Source organism: Mauremys reevesii, linkage group 25, assembly GCF_016161935.1.
Source record: "Mauremys reevesii isolate NIE-2019 linkage group 25, ASM1616193v1, whole genome shotgun sequence".
NCBI lineage: Eukaryota > Metazoa > Chordata > Testudines > Geoemydidae > Mauremys > Mauremys reevesii.
The window spans coordinates 2,564,159-2,579,830 of NC_052647.1; the positions used below are offsets into that span (position 1 = coordinate 2,564,159).

Here is a 15,672-nt window from a genome sequence, read left to right on the forward strand (position 1 = left end):
ATCTATGTAGAGGAGACATCTATGTTTTGTAGAGAACTTGAAGTTTGTGTGCTACTGTTCAAATACTAAGTATGCAGAGACATTTGTCAAAATAACTTTAAACTAAATTCCATATAATGTAAGCAAACCAGAACCTCTTCTCTAGAATGAAAGCATAGCTTGTTAGTAGTAAGAAATGTCCTGCAAGAGACTTTTATACATTATTCTTTTGTGTTGGAGTGCATTCTGGTTTGTTTGCAGTCAGCTATTGTTGCATCTGTACTTTGTTTTAACCAACCAAGTTTAAAACTATAAAAAGTTTATCACAAGAACTTGAGATGTTTACCAAAAGTATAATTCAATAGTAATGACTTTTGAATATTGCAAAATTGCTACGTGTTTATGGACTAGAGGACAAATGTACAGTAGGCTTCAGAGGAGCAAAGTTTTTAAGGAATTAGTCTTGCATCAAATAGATTTTGGTGGAGTATTCTGTTTAAAAGCACTCATGTAAAGTACATCAGAGTTGGGTTGTTTTTTTTTTTTTTTAAATCCATCCTGGGGGAAAAATATTTGATAATAGCAGCCTCTTTAATCTAGTAGACAATGCTAAACAAGCTGAAACTAGACACATCTTAGACTGAAATTGAGATGCAAACTTTCAACAGTGATGGTATTTAACCATTGGAACAACTTACCAAGGGTAAAACGTTTAAATCAAGATTAGATATTTTTTTAAAAGAGATGCTGTAGGGAAGTTCTTTGGCCTGTTATACTTGAGATAAAAGATGATTACACTGATATCTTCTGGCCTCATCTATGAATCTGTACCTCTCTTGTAGGGGGTGGAAAGGACTGTTGCAAGGCAGCAGATGAATAGTTTAATTGAGTAAACTCTTGGGTTCTAATTTAATAAAATGAGAACTTTGAATTTGATGTTCCAGCCCTTGTCCATTATTCAGACATCACACAATTGGGATCTTCTGCTCCAAGCCCCAAACATTGGGCAAGATACCATGCATAGTTCTGTCATGATAGATGATACTGGGCTCGTAACCCAGCCCTGTTAACAGATTCTAGCTCTTGCTGGAGAAAATATATCAAATATTCAGAGTGAATGTAGTAAACCATTTAAGGGACAAAAGGATGAAATTAGTGGTTTAGAAAACCTCAGTTTTTAGCCTTCAGTCTCATTGCCTAAAAAGCAGAGTGTGGGGAGGGCTATTCAGTTGCTGCAGTTGAAAGCTCTGGCTTACTGTAAATGGGCACTTGTATCTTTACCATCTGAGGATTTTTGGTGATTGCTAGTCTGGATGATTCTTCTCATATCAGTAGATGGAATGGCTTTTTGGGGGGGGGGGCGGGGGGGCTTTGGAGTTAGTGTTTCTTCCTCCAGCCATTGTTTCCTTCCAATTTCCTTGCTTTCAAAACCTTGCTATAGAGCATAACTACTGGAGGTTGTGCCCCAGTGGTCAGTGCTAGTTTGACATTTTGTGTTCTTGCTTCCTTGTGTAATGTGTGAACCTGTTTGTGTTCTGTCTTGGTGGGTGTAGATTTCCCTCACACTATGGCTCATCTGGTAAAGTAGCATGTGATCATGAAGAGTGTGGAGCCTCCCCTTAAACTTTGATATATCATCTTTGCTGCAAATTGAGTCTGTCAGCCACTGCATAAGATGTACAGAGGCACTACTTTAGATATTACAGAATTTAAGTCTAAAACTCCTTTGCAGGTTTTGTATTTTTCTTCTGAAACTGTCCTGGTTTAAAAACTGGTTTTGTGGAAACTACAGTGACCAGTAATAACTCTAAAGTCATGTCTACATGGGAAAGTTGACTGGGTAAAAACCCTTCCCAAGAGACACAAGCTAAATCAAGAAAAGGCACTCTTATACCAGAATAAATGCCCACATGAGGAGGTTTTACCAGTATGACTGTTGGCTTAAATTCACACCATGCATCATACACAGAAACTTTGTTGTGTAGACAAGGCCTAAATTAAGCCGTTCCTCCTAACAATTCAGAATAGAGTGGGGGAAGAGAAGCAGGACTATTACTTTGTGGCCTAACTAGCTCTGCATTTGTTCTTAACTATTTAGATTGTTCAGTTTGACTTAAGCATAGCTAAATAGAGGGCAGGTGGTGAATGTATTAAATTGAAATCTGAATGTCTGCACAGTTGAAAATCCACAGCTACTGCTAACTGAGGTACCTTTGCTCAGCTTGGGAACTTCTCTTTTTAAAAAAGATCAGTGTGTGACACAGTAATTTTAACAGAAATTTGAAGATTAGTTTGGTGTGGCCTTCCTGGCACTTTAGGCATATGTAAATCTGACTAGGTATCTGTGGTCCTTCAGTGATGGACTGAGGTTGAACTGAATCCCTGCCGCTCCTTGCCATTCTATTTATGCCCTTCTCCCACTGCTGTATCTCACGGAAAAACTCCCATGTTGAGTGAAACCTCAGAGCCTTTTTTGATATAAATGAGACGAACATTTTTGTTTAATCTTTCTCCTGCCATTTCTCGGCAGGCTGTAATGTGGTGCCTTATATGCTACTGACTGGATTCCTTGCTTGCTGTGTGACTCTTGCAGGTATAATACATATGAGTCCTACGACTCAAGGTCTTCACTGAACGACCGTGATCTATACAGATCCGGCTATGATTACAGTGAAGCTGAACATGACACCGAAAATGCCTATGAAGGTTGCTATGACAGCTTCTATGGGAACCACAGGGACCAGTACCAGAACAGAGCACGGGACAACTTTGGCCAACGGGGTCAGAACTGGGCCAGAGACGGGCGAAATAACAGACCCATGGCATCTTCATATTCCGGGCACATGGGCGGACAGTGGAATGAGCTACCACAGCCAATGGGAGGGCGGGGCCATGGCCCTCACGGCTCCTCTAGGCTCCCATCCCTCTTCTCCCACAACATTATCCCAGAACTCAGCATGTTCCAGGGAATGCGAGGTTTCTCTGGAAACATGCGCTTTGGAGGAGGCGGCATGAAACAACGAATGAGGAGAAACTGGAAAATGTGGGACGCAGACTTTAAAGTAAGTACCTGTGCAATCCCCTCCCACCCATTTACCTCATATAGAGACTGTTCACTTCCCAACAAACTGCACTGTCCAGCTCTGAGTGCAAAGGGCCCTATTCTCTGAAATACCATACTTAGTTTCCACAGTGTAATTTGTACTTCTGTGCATTATTTGCTTGGCATCGTGGTGTTTTCTAAATGGTTTGAAGAGGCCACATTCATTCATAGTGCAGTCTTAGCATCCAGAATGTTTAACCTTGATGCTCTTATTGTAAGGCTAGGAAAGTAAATGTGCTATAGTTTTGTGGTTTAATCTGATATGCTGAAGGAAGGTTGCTGTGAAGGACTGTGGCAAATGTTATCTGTCTTGACTGACTTTGCCTGTCAGAAGCATAACTGTGTTTTCTAGGAAGTTTAGTTCAATATAAAGCCCTTTTAAGGTGGCTTCATGCAGACTTATTTGCTGCTGGCAGGAGATGGTGTCAGCATGTACATTTGGGGACTGATATTTTCCTTTCTAGTCACAGAAAAAGAAAATCAAGAAGGACCCTACCTCTAAGAAGAGAAAACCAACTGACAGCACTGATGAACCTGATAGCAAGGCAGCAAAAACTGATGGCTCTGACAACTCCGACTCTGAGAATGGTAAGAACCTATTTGGTGACTCCTAATGAGTTAGCTCTTAGTCATGTGACATTATCAGAGTGCCTTTGTTTCAGGTAGTAATTGGCTCTGACATAACAATTTTACCACCAAATTAAATATTCAAGAGAAATTGAAAATACCATTCTTTGCTGAGCTACCCAGCTGTTACTTTTTGTATGGTGACCATTTGTGATGTGCTTTTCAGAGGAAGGGACTGAAGGAGAAGCAGCAGAGAAGGAGGGCTCCAAAGCTGTAAGTGAAACTGACACTTGTAATTCACAGTAAAGACCATAATGCTTGAGGGAAGTGGATGAGTGGCCATGTAACTAGAGTTGAGGGCAGAATGTTGTGGTGGCAGCATTAAAAACCAAATGAATGTTCCTGCAGTGAGAGTGGGAACTACTTCTTACCTTTCAGTGGTAGAGAGCTGGGATTGGTGAGGAGGAGGGTGATTGGATCCTCATGTAAGAAAGCTTGAAGGTTGTAAATCCTCCCGAGATTACTTATTTTGTATTGCAGTAATACCTGCAGGCCCCAAGAGAGATTGATTGGAGCACTGTACATGTGCATAGCAAGACACAGGCTCCAAAGAGCTGAAAATACGTGACTAGAGAATTTATGAAAATGACTAGGAATAGGAGGAGGAAACCTAGAAATCAACAGTGTGTAGTACTGTTGCCAAACCGCAGGCTAAATGTGTTCCTCAGACAGGGAACCCTGCTATCTGAAGTCAGGAGGGAGTCTCTTTGGGGAGCAGGATGGTTAAGAGATGTAAAACTAGTGTGCACTCAGTTTCTCCAAGACAAAAGTTATAGCTAGGGATTGCTGATAACCTCTTGAAATTGTATTTTAGGAGGGTGAAGATGAAGAAGGAAAAGATTCTGAGAAAGGTGAGTCTGAATGTAATTCTTTAAAAACATTCTTGTGAAATGAGCCAAGAACTTCTTCATCAAGGGATGTGCTAAGGCTCTTCAGACCTTACACTTCTGTACAGCATAAACCTTCTGCCAATAAAGGACTCTGCTGTGGAGGAAATGGCTCCAAGTAATAGTCTGTTGACTGACTTGGTTCAGGCACAGTCTTCCTCCTTTTGTTCTCTGAGGTGTAGCTTGTACACAAATCTAAAGGTGGTGGATTATGATGATCTGAGTTAAAGCTCTAATCTTTCAGCACTCTAGAGCTTGCACTGGTTTCTGTACACAGTACATAATCCCTAATGGACATCTGTCTGTTGGCACGCTGTTAGGCCTAGAATACTAGGGGATGTTACGGGTCATGATTGAGGTGCTTTAGGAAACATAGGGAAATCCAGCACAGCATCTGGTGACTGCCTGGCTTCTAGCCAGTGCTATAGGTCTCATGTGAGATTTATAGTGTGTCTCTCTGCTATGAAGAAGAGGGGTCCCATGGACAAGGTAGGGTGATTAGTGGTTATAGTGCTAGCCTGGAACTTGGGAAACTTGGGTTCAAATCTTTGCTTTGCCACAGGCATGTGACCTTGGGTAAGTGTTTGTTTCTCTTACTCTGTTCCTCATTTGTAATACAGGAATAAAGTATTTCACTGTCTGATAGGGGTGTTAAAGATTGTGAGGCACTCAGATGCTATAGGAATGGGGTTCTATAAGTACCTTAAAGAAATACTAGTTGGTTAGAGGTTTCAGAGGGGTAGCCATGTTTAGTCTGTATCAGCAAAAACAACGAGGAGTCCTTGTGGCACCTTAGAGACTAAAATACTTATTTGGGCATAAGCTTTTGTGGGCTATAACCCATTTCATCAGATGCATGGAGTGGAAAATACAGTAGACAGGTATAAATACACAGCCCATGAAAAGATGGGAGTTGCCTTACTGAGTGGGGGGTCAGTGCTAATGAGGCCAATTCAATTAGGGTGGATGTGGCCACATCTACCATGATTGAATTGGCCTCATTAGCATTACAAAAAGTAATTTTCCCTTCTTGTCAACTGTTGGAAATGGGCCACATCCACCCTAATTGAATTGGCCTCGTTAGCACTGACCCCCCCCACCCACCACACGCTGTGGTAAGGCAACTCCCATCTTTTCATGGGCTGTGTATTTATACCTGCCTACTGTATTTTCCACTCCATGCATCTGATGAAGTGGGTTATAGCCCACAAAAGCTTATGCCCAAATAAATGTGTTAGTCTCTAAGGTGTCACAAAGACTCCTCATTGTTTTAGTTGGTTAGAGTCCATGGGATAGTTTGATGTGCCAACACTGTTGTAGCAGCTGGGGAGGGGGTTGCTTAGAGAAGCATGGTGACCTCTCACCAGAGGAAGAACCTATCTAAATAGAAACCTGATAGCACAGTATCTAACTTGCAATTGCTATCAGTGGAATGTGATGGCAGCAGTATAAAAACCATATAAGAAGCCTTGGCTGGGAAACCAAAGGGGTTCTCGGGTACCATTCCAGTATAACAGTGGAAGCTACTTCCCTGTTTTGAAAAAATTGGGATTTTTTAATAGGAGGAATTCAGTTCTTATTTCACTGCCAACCTTCATCTCTTGTGTGCCATGTGCACAGAAGCCAAAGGGGTGAGAGTGGTTGCCTCTTAAAACTGTCTAAAATGGGCCATCTTTTCCCCATAAAACCAGGGGCATTATATCACTATCAGAAATGATAGTTTAGGAAACTGTATCAGAAGAGGTATTCTCACCATCCTGCCCAAGCTCAGCCTTTCTGAAGTCTGGGCCAGAGAGTGATGGGACATCAGTTAATAGACTAGCAATGCTCCTTTTAATTGGCCAACAGCAGGAATTGTTAAGGGAGCAGCTCTTTCCAACACTTCACTATAACTGTCATCTCTGAGCTATATGGGTCAGTCAGGTTGGCTACTAAACTTGTCTAGGTGAATCCTCTTAATCAGTTGGTGTCCACAAATAGTGCCCTGAAACACAACCTGCTTTATACATCTAGGTGCTTTAACAATTCAAGAAGAGATCAGTCAAATCAAGCGCAAATTGCAGGCAGGCAAGAAAACTCAAGAGAGGCAGAAAAAGAGGCATCGGGATCGCATGGTAGAAAGGTACCTCTTCCTCTTCCAGTGACACAGTATACATCCTGTCTGAGAATTCTGGAAGGATTGCCTAATGTTTAGAACATGGGCCTTGGCATCTGGGTTCTGGCTTTTGTCCCTGGCTCTGCCACTGACTTTTTTGTAAAAACCCGGAGTAGTTACCTGAACTTCTCTGTATCAGTCTCTCCATCTGTAAAATTGGCTTAACACCTCATAGGGAGCTGGTAAGGCAAAAGTACAAATGACTGTTAGCTAATTATAAAATGGAGAACTCTAATCAATACCTCCTCCTCTGTGAATGATGCTGCTGAGACCACTGTTGGAATATTGTGTCCAGTTCTGGTGTCCAGTTCTTCTTTTTTTTAAAAAAAAAAAAAACAAAAAAAAAAACTAGACAATTGGGAAGAGTTCAGAGAAATGTCAAAAGAATAATTCACAGACTGGAAACCTGCCTTACAGTGTGGCTTAGCCTTATATTTGATAAACTAAATAGGTGGACTGAGAGAGTCCTCTCTAAGCCCTTAGTTACCTACACAGGGAGCTCTCTGACCATAGGGCTCTTTAATCTAATAGACCAAGGCATAATGAGATCCAGTGGCTGGAAGCTGAAACTTGAGAAGTTCACATGAAGTAAGTTGCACAACTTTAACATTGAAGATAATTAACCATTGGAGCAACTTACAGGCTGTGATGGATTCTACATTATGGAAAAAAAAATCTTTAAATCAAGACAGACATCCTTCTTAAAATCCTCTCTAGCTGTCCCATAAATTTATTGGGGTTGGTGTAGGAATTACTGCAATTCTTTGCCCTTGGTTATACAAGATGTCAGACTAATTGCTGCTAATGGTCCCTTCTGGCCTTAAAATCTGTATTAAAACCTGTAGGAAGGATGTGACCATTCAACCCAGGTATAAGACTTGTCCTCTTGAATGAGCTATACTCTTTTTTTTAATTGTACCCCTAAGTACTAGTAGGAAATGACTAGTATCCTCAAGCTGATGAGCCTGGAATGGAACCCTGGGGCTTGGGGTTTGATTTCTCACTTGGTTCTAACTTTCTCTTGGTAGGATTCAGTTTGTTTGTTCACTGTGCAAATATCGGACCTTCTATGAGGATGAGATGAATGTTCATCTGGAAAGCAAATTCCACAAGGAGCATTTCAAATTTGTTGGAACAAAACTGCCACAGCAGACAGCTGATTTCCTCCAGGTGAATCTTTTGGTTAAGTTTCCCATTACTTCAGGCTAAACAGTGCACCTTTATTTCATGTTGGTTGTCAGAGACCTACAAAAACAAACACACACAAACGTTGATAGTTGGATGTGAATGGATAGTTCAAATAGTCAAGACTATGAAAACTTAGGTGTGAAACTACTACTACAGGTGTGATTAGAGCACAGGACTGGACATCAGGATCTTAGTTCTTATTCCCAGCTCTATGCCAGCTGCACTGTGACTTTGATTATATTACTTACCCTCTGCACTTTAGTCCTTGACTACCTTCAAGAGAACAGTTAGAGCTGGGTTAAGGGGCTGCAAAGGTCTTGAAATGCCCTGATGAAAGGCACAACTGCAGTGTAGAATAAGTACAATACATGCTGTGCTTTGCATTTTTGAATTCACATTTAATGGTCGGACGTACAGCTGAAGTTAATACCAAATATTTTTGTACAATACAGGATTATGTTGCTAACAAAACAAAGAAAACTGAAGAACGCCGTAAAGCAATTGAAGACATTAATGCAGTTATTCAACAGATCTATAAAGACCAAGATCTTACCCAAGGTAAGAGCAAGTCTCCCTGCATCTTCATGGTTTGTTTTTTTGTGAAGCTACCTTAATGTGCAACTTCCCTCAGAAAATGGGAAAAACAAAAGCCATTATGAAGTTCCTATTTTGTGGTGGTCTGAGTTTTTAAAATGTGCACAGTTCACAAGTAAAGCATGGTTAAAGCTATCCTGAGATCTGAGAATCAAACTAGATTATTTCCTTTCTTTTGTTACCAGTAAAGGTTTAGCAAAGCACATTATGTTCTTGGAACCTGTACAACCTAATTGTTGTTGCCAGTCAGTCCCACTAAGACTGATAAACAGGAAGAAATAGAGGTTTCTCTACAGTGCCAACAGGAGTAAAGTATTCTTGTTACTTAAATCATCTGATCCTATTAAAAAATGGAGTGTCCTGTTGAGGCACCTTTTATTGCATAGTAAACTTCCAGAATGGAACCATGCTTTTAAAAGCTTCTCATGGAAAACTGAAATATTGATCAGAAGCACGTGTATGTAGCTGGTGGTTCTTCAACAGTACTACTTTGTGCAAGATGGGAAGTCTTTTCCTGTATTTATGCTCTAATATTTACCTTGCATACTGTTGTAATTTGCTTTTATTTTGGAGAGCTCTAAATTCACACAAGAATAATCAGCAGATGAATATACGGGAGCCTTATTTCTCATGTTAGAGCAGGGGTCGGCAACCTTTCAGAAGTGGTGTGCCGGCTCTTCATTTATTCACTCTAATTTAAGGTTTTGCGTGCCAGTAATACATTTTAACGTTTTTAGAAGGTCTTTCTATAAGTCTATAATATATAACTAAACTATTGTTGTATGCAAGGTTTTCAAAATGTTTAAGAAGCTTCATTTAAAATTGCTGATCTTATGCCGCCAGCCTGCTCAGCTCTCTGCCAGCCGGGGCCCCAGACCTGGGGGTGGTCGGGTGTGGTGTTAGGGCAGAAGGCTGGGTGTGGGCAGGGGGGTTCAGGGATTAGGGCAGAGGGCTGGGGTGTAGGGCAGAAGGCTTGGGGGTGTGTGGGGGGGGGGGTCAGGGCAGTGGGAGTGTATGGGGGTGCAGGGCCGAAGGCTGGGGGATTCAGGAGTCAGGGCAGAGGGCTGGAGTGCTCTGCTCGTGGGGGTGCTCCCAGGCCCCTGCCATGAGCGGCTCATGGCAGGGGGCTGGAAGGGAGATGCCCTGTTCCACCCCCTTCCCCAAGGCCCCGTCCCTACCTCTTCTCTGCCTCCTCTATGGAGCAGCGAGCACGCTGCCACTCTTCCCCTCGCAAGGGCTATCAGCTGATCAGTGCAGGGAACGAGAGGAGGAGGGACAGGAAAGCAGAACGCTGGGGGAAGAAGCAGGGGAGGGGGAAAGCTTGGCTGCTGCAGGACCAAGCTTCTGCCTCCTGCCCCCGCAGGGGAGAGCAGTGGGTGGGGGGCTGAGTGGGGCTGGGACTGGGGCAGGGTGCCACTCAAAATCGGCTTGAGTGCCGTTTTTGGCACGCATCCTGTATGTTGCTGACCCCTGTGTTAGAGTAAAATATAGACATTAGTTAAATGGAAAGTCATAAACTCTTTCTAGGAGAGATGGCACTGAGGTGTGTCAATAGCAGGTAACGTAGTACACTGGCACTCAACCTTTCCAGACTACTGTATCCCTTTCAGGAGTTTGCTACAAAACATCTGTTAGTCTATAAGGTGCCACAGGATTCTTTGCTGCTTCTACAGAACCAGACTAACACGGCTACCCCTCTGATACTTCAGGAGTCTGATTTGTCTCGTGTACTCCCAAAGTTTCACCTCACTTTAAAAACTACTTACTTACAAAATCAGACGTTTAAAAAAAAGTGTCATGGGACACTATTACTGAAAAATTGCTTACTTTCTCATTTTTACCATATCATAAAATCAATTGGAATATAAATATTATACTTACATGTCAGTGTATAGAGTACAGAGCAGTATAAACAAGTCATTGTATGTACTGACTTTGCTAGTGCTTTTTATAAAACTAGGCAACTATCTAGATGAGTTGATGGTACCCCCTGGAAGACCTCTGCATACCCCCAGGGCTACACATGCACCTGGTTGAGAACCACTGATGTAGTACACAATTGTGTCCTACAAGCTAGCTTGGAGATCAACTAGCTGGAAACATTTTGCATGCTATAGTCAAAGCACTGATGCAGCAGTGACCACCAGCATTCATCTTTGAGGTGTACAGCCATACTCTGGGCCTCAGGTCTGTTAGACTATGGCTATGCAATGCTCCCCCTCATCCTTATTGATCAAGACTGAGCATCACGTTGTAGGAAACCAGTCTCCAGGGGTGCATGAATATATTAAAGATAAGTGAACTCACAGAAAAAGCTGCAAAACTCCCTGAAGTGTGATGTGGCCACCACAACTCAAGTTAGATGAACAAAGCTCTTGTCTCTCCTCAGATATTGGCATGGAACACTTTATTAAAAAGGTGGAGGCTGCTCACTGTGCTGCATGTGACCTCTTCATCCCAATGCAGTATGGAATTATCCAGAAGCACCTGAAGTCCCTTGACCACAACCACAACCGCAGAGTAAGCGTGCAGCTGGTTAAATTTGTGTGTATATATAAATGCCAATGTACCACTACAGCTGGCTGTGCAGATATGGAGATCAGCTTATCCCTGCATGGTAAATCCAGGTTGCAGGGTTTTGTTTTGCTTAATAAAACAAGCTGCTGAATGCTAAAAACTGGATATGATTGCAGTCATACAGCCTATGAGCTATATGGGAAAATGGAACCTAAAACCAGGACTAGCCTTAAAGCTTTCTGCAGTAGTGGTCTCTATATGGTAACAGCTCATAGTTGTGATACTGCAATGGTGGTGGTCTATTATTGTAGAATACTGATCTTCACTCTTGTAAGAGGTCAGCAGAAAAGTAATCTCTTCATATTGTGAGGAACAGCGGTGTAACATGCTAGCAGGATCCCATATCTCCTGCAACCCACTGGCTGTAGAATCCATCCTCTGATGATTTGATTCTTCTGGTTTTTAAAGAGAACCTCACATGTATAAATAGCCTTCCTAAATCTAAAACAGATAATCTGAGCCGATGGCTCTGAATTGTCCCATACATCTAAAGAAGGTGTTGATTCTGAAGCCCAATGACTATTTAAATATTAGCACTAAAGCACATTAGCAATGAAATGGCTACCAATTAATGCAGTGCCCGATATTGAGGGTGCAATGGGGTAGCTGAGTGCCTTGGAAGCCACTGGCAGCAGCAGAGTTGTTCAGGTGCTCCATGTCCCTCCACTATGCTTTTTTTAGAATGCTCATGTTACCTCTACCCCCTGCCCACAAGAGGATTGAAAGATGAGATTCCCTCCCCAGGGCCAAAAAAGCCACACTTGGCACCAAGGGAAAGATGGGATGTAGTCACACATGCCCATTACCTCTAAAGCTGTGCATTGTCAATACAAATTCTGGAGTATGCTGAAAACTAAATTTGGTGAGGTGGTAGATGGTGGCAGATAGGAAACTTGGTTGTGTCACACATCTAGAGTCATTCAGCATGTCTGCAATAACTGAAACGTGTGGCTAGAACAGCAGTTCTCAAACTTGAGCAACCTGAGGACCCCCATTTTGATTTAAAATATTTTGCAGAAGGCCCCCCCCCCCAGCCGGCTTCTAATTTTCCCTGGGGGTGCACAACCCCTGCTCAGCCCAAGGCCCCAACCTTGCCCCACCTCCTTCCGCCGCCTCCTCCCCTGAGCGTGCCCCATCCCCACTCCTCCCCCTCCCTCCCAGCGCCTCCAGCACGCCGCTGAACAGCTGTTCCGTGGCATGCAGGAGGCACTGGGAGGGAGGGGGAGGATTTGCTCAGTGGCCCCAGATATGACTCACAGACCCCCTGGAGTACCCTCTCGGACTTCAGTTTGAGAACCACTGGGCTAGAAGCAACTACTGAAGTGTTACATGACTCAGTTCAAAACTTAACTCTGGTTTCTTTAAATACTCCTGTTCCCTTTAGGCCATGATGGAGCAGTCCAAGAAATCATCTTTAGTAGTTGCAAGAAGCATTCTCAATAACAAACTAATCAGCAAGAAATTGGAGCGGTATTTGAAGGTAAATACCTGCAAAGCAGCTTTGAGTTGGATTGAGCAGTGCAGCTTCTGCACTGCAGAATTTTTGGACTAGCTGCATTTTGCTGACTAAGTTTCTTGCTAGCTAATTCTCAGGCTGAAGTTCCAAAGTACTTTCCCAATTCAATGTCGGATCCCTAAGGGTTGGCTGAGTGGTGTTCAAGGACTTTCATAGTATGTATGACTAGCTTCCTCATCTCTACTTTGTCCCACCTTTAATGTTGCTCCTAATTCCTGAATGAACAGGGGTAGGCTGTTCCTTTAAGATTTTCCGTTTCATCATCATCCTCATCATCATGTTCCTATTAAGCCTCTGACGTTTAGGGCACTCTTCCACTCCTGTCTGTTTCTGGCAAGTCTTTCAATGGTTTCCCAGCTGTGCCCCAGGTTTTTTCAGGTCGGATTCCACAACTCTTTGCCATGTTGTTTTTGAGTGGCCTCATTTTCATTTGCCTTCAGGTGTCCATCTTATTGCTACTCTTGTGATGGAATCAGTTTCTGTCTGAAGCACATGACTCGTCCATCTCCAACCCCTCGTGGCAATGATGGTGCCCAGATCCTCTTGGCTGCACTGTGTCAATAGATCTTGGTTTGAGATTGTTCTGAGACAAAAGATGCAGAGGATTTTTCTGAGGCAGGTTGTATGGAATGAAGGCAGTTTGGACATGTCATACTTTCTCATTTTGCAGCATTCTGCACTATAAAGTAGTACTGAAAGTACGCAGCTCTGATAAATCTTGAGTTTGATTTTGATTTCCAGACTGTATTTAAGCTCCTGAAGGTGTTCCTGGCGTTATTGATTTTGTTCCAGATGTCCTGGCTTGTTCCACCATCCTGGCTGATGGTGCAGCCCAAGTATGTGAATGTTTCTATATTGGTGAGAACATAATCCTCTAGCCGTTACTGGTGATGGTGAGGCAACATTAAAGGTCATGATATCTGTCTCGTTGCGGTTGATTTTCAGTCCAGTTTGCTGGCTGAATGCGTTGAGTCGAGTTGTTTGTTCTTGTATATGGTGTTGGGTATGTGATAGGAGAGCGACATCCTCTGCAAAGTCCAGGTCTTCAAGGGATGAGAAATGTGTCCATTTTCAGTTGAATGGAATAGAATTTAGGCAGTTTTATAGTCTGGGTCACTTGCAAAAATGTAGCATTGTTAGCCTATTACTGTTGGTATTAGTGTCAGTTTGAGTACTCAAGATAGTATATACTTTCAAGAGCTGCTAATTTGACTTCCCTTGGTGCTGTAAACTGTTGGCTAGTGTTGAAATGGATTTCTGGGTAAGAAGCTCAAGTTTAAAGCTAGATGTTTGATGCATACCCTCTCCCATAGTCCAGACTACCTTTTGTGCATTAAGATGGGGCCAGGAGGATAGAAGTAAGGAGCAGTGCTTACTAGCAGCAGGCCTGCTCTCTCTCTCAGAAGAGTGATATTTAATATTATAAAGGTAAACAACTTAACCACCTTCGTGCTGTCCCTGTGGGTGTTCTACTTCAAGTGTCAGTGCATTCCAGTGCCATTGATTGGAGCTTTTTTTATAGCAGTGCCTGGTTGGGGTGTGCATGCACAGTAGCTGTCTTGTGGTGCCGTTGGCACTTCATCTAGGGCGCACACAGTCCGACCCCTACAGTTCCTTCTCAACCATCCTTGGTCAGAGATGGAGCTCTCCAGCAACACTGAAGTAGTAATCTAACATCTTTTCTAGAATTTCTAACTGCATCTTAACTAAATAATTAGTTAAATTAGTGTTAGTTAACTTTCAGTTACTCCTGTTTGATAGATCATTCTTAAAAAAAAAAAAAATGCCCTCCCGTTTTTCCCATCCTATGAGGGACATCATATGCCTAGATCCCGAGGTTTCAAGAGATGTACTTCATGCAAGGAAGCAATGCCGATTTCAGATGGGCACTCACAATGCGTCCGCTGTTTAGGTGAGTCTCACATACCCCGAAAGTGCGCTCACTGCAGCAACATCAAAACTCAAGCGAGGAGAAAGGTATCTCTGACTTAGTCATTTTAATGGAGAAATCGCTAACGTCCACCTCAGATCCCAGACAACCCTCGACAAAGGACTCTCTGAGTACATCCTTGGTGGACTGAGTAAGTGCCAATTCCTCTACAAAATCAAGGACAAGGGCCATGTCCTCCCCAAGCAGAGAACAGTTTAAAAAAAAAAAAATGGTTTCCAGGGAGATATCTACCCTGAGTGCCAACCTCAGGCAGAGTGCACAGGCACCTCCTCCGTACCAGGACCTCTGCCAGCAGGGGAAAGGAGTCAAGTGGTAGGCACAAAATAGCCTCCTCCTCCACAGCACCGACTACTCCTACAGAGGACATCGTGCCACAGCCTTCGCCACTGGCAATGTCTGGACCAACTTCATCAGAACCGTCCACAGAGATATCAAGTACGACACCACCAGCACTGACTAAGGCTATGCAGAAAACATCTGCACTGACTTAGCTACTATTTAAAGTGTTGGCACGGAAAGAAACAGCACCCTAAACAATGGCATTGTGTCCTCTTACACATAAGGCAGACATGGAAGTAACCTCTACTCCCAGATTGCCTCTGTTTGGCACCAGCAGCTCACCGGTACCAACTGCACCAGACCAACCAGATTCCCCTACTGCTTTACCATTTTCCAGTGAAGATGAGGAGGACCTTGAGGAGGAAGTCTTCTCATCAGGCACCGGATACCAATGTCCTACACAAGAATCAGAGAGCAGCTTACCAGGGGCATGCATCCTTGGCTCACCATCCCTGGATGTGCCCTCCTATGCCATTCCCTATACAATGGCCACAATGGGATCCGTGGGAAGCCTGCAAGTCTCCTTTCTCCAAACTTCCCACTCCTCACAGGAGACATATAAGCTAAACAACAAAACCATTACCAGAGGCATCAGAGGAGACTGGAGATGATCCACAGAACAAGATACCTCACTTGCTCACAATTCATCATCCTCTCTGGATGATCGGTGATGCTTCCACTGTCACAGGTGACTTTTTAAACATTTTCAAGAATTGTTCAGGTGAATGGCACACCAGCAGAATAGTCTGCTGGAGG

General features: G+C 43.2%; 1 protein-coding gene across 6 annotated transcripts in view; it reads left to right on the forward strand.

Annotated features, from left to right (window-relative positions):
* Nucleotides 1-15,672, forward strand: part of AKAP8L (A-kinase anchoring protein 8 like) — a 41,811-nt gene that overhangs the window by 19,828 nt on the left and 6,311 nt on the right. For 5 of the 6 annotated variants that reach the window (XM_039514318.1, XM_039514319.1, XM_039514322.1 and 2 more), the window contains 9 exons: nucleotides 2,573-3,041; nucleotides 3,547-3,670; nucleotides 3,876-3,922; nucleotides 4,524-4,560; nucleotides 6,610-6,718; nucleotides 7,780-7,921; nucleotides 8,392-8,497; nucleotides 10,923-11,053; nucleotides 12,495-12,590. In XM_039514318.1, the coding sequence (XP_039370252.1) occupies nucleotides 2,573-3,041; nucleotides 3,547-3,670; nucleotides 3,876-3,922; nucleotides 4,524-4,560; nucleotides 6,610-6,718; nucleotides 7,780-7,921; nucleotides 8,392-8,497; nucleotides 10,923-11,053; nucleotides 12,495-12,590 (1,261 nt within the window). The remainder of the gene's footprint in view (nucleotides 1-2,572; nucleotides 3,042-3,546; nucleotides 3,671-3,875; nucleotides 3,923-4,523; nucleotides 4,561-6,609; nucleotides 6,719-7,779; nucleotides 7,922-8,391; nucleotides 8,498-10,922; nucleotides 11,054-12,494; nucleotides 12,591-15,672) is intronic. The other variant, XM_039514320.1, reaches the window with a different exon arrangement.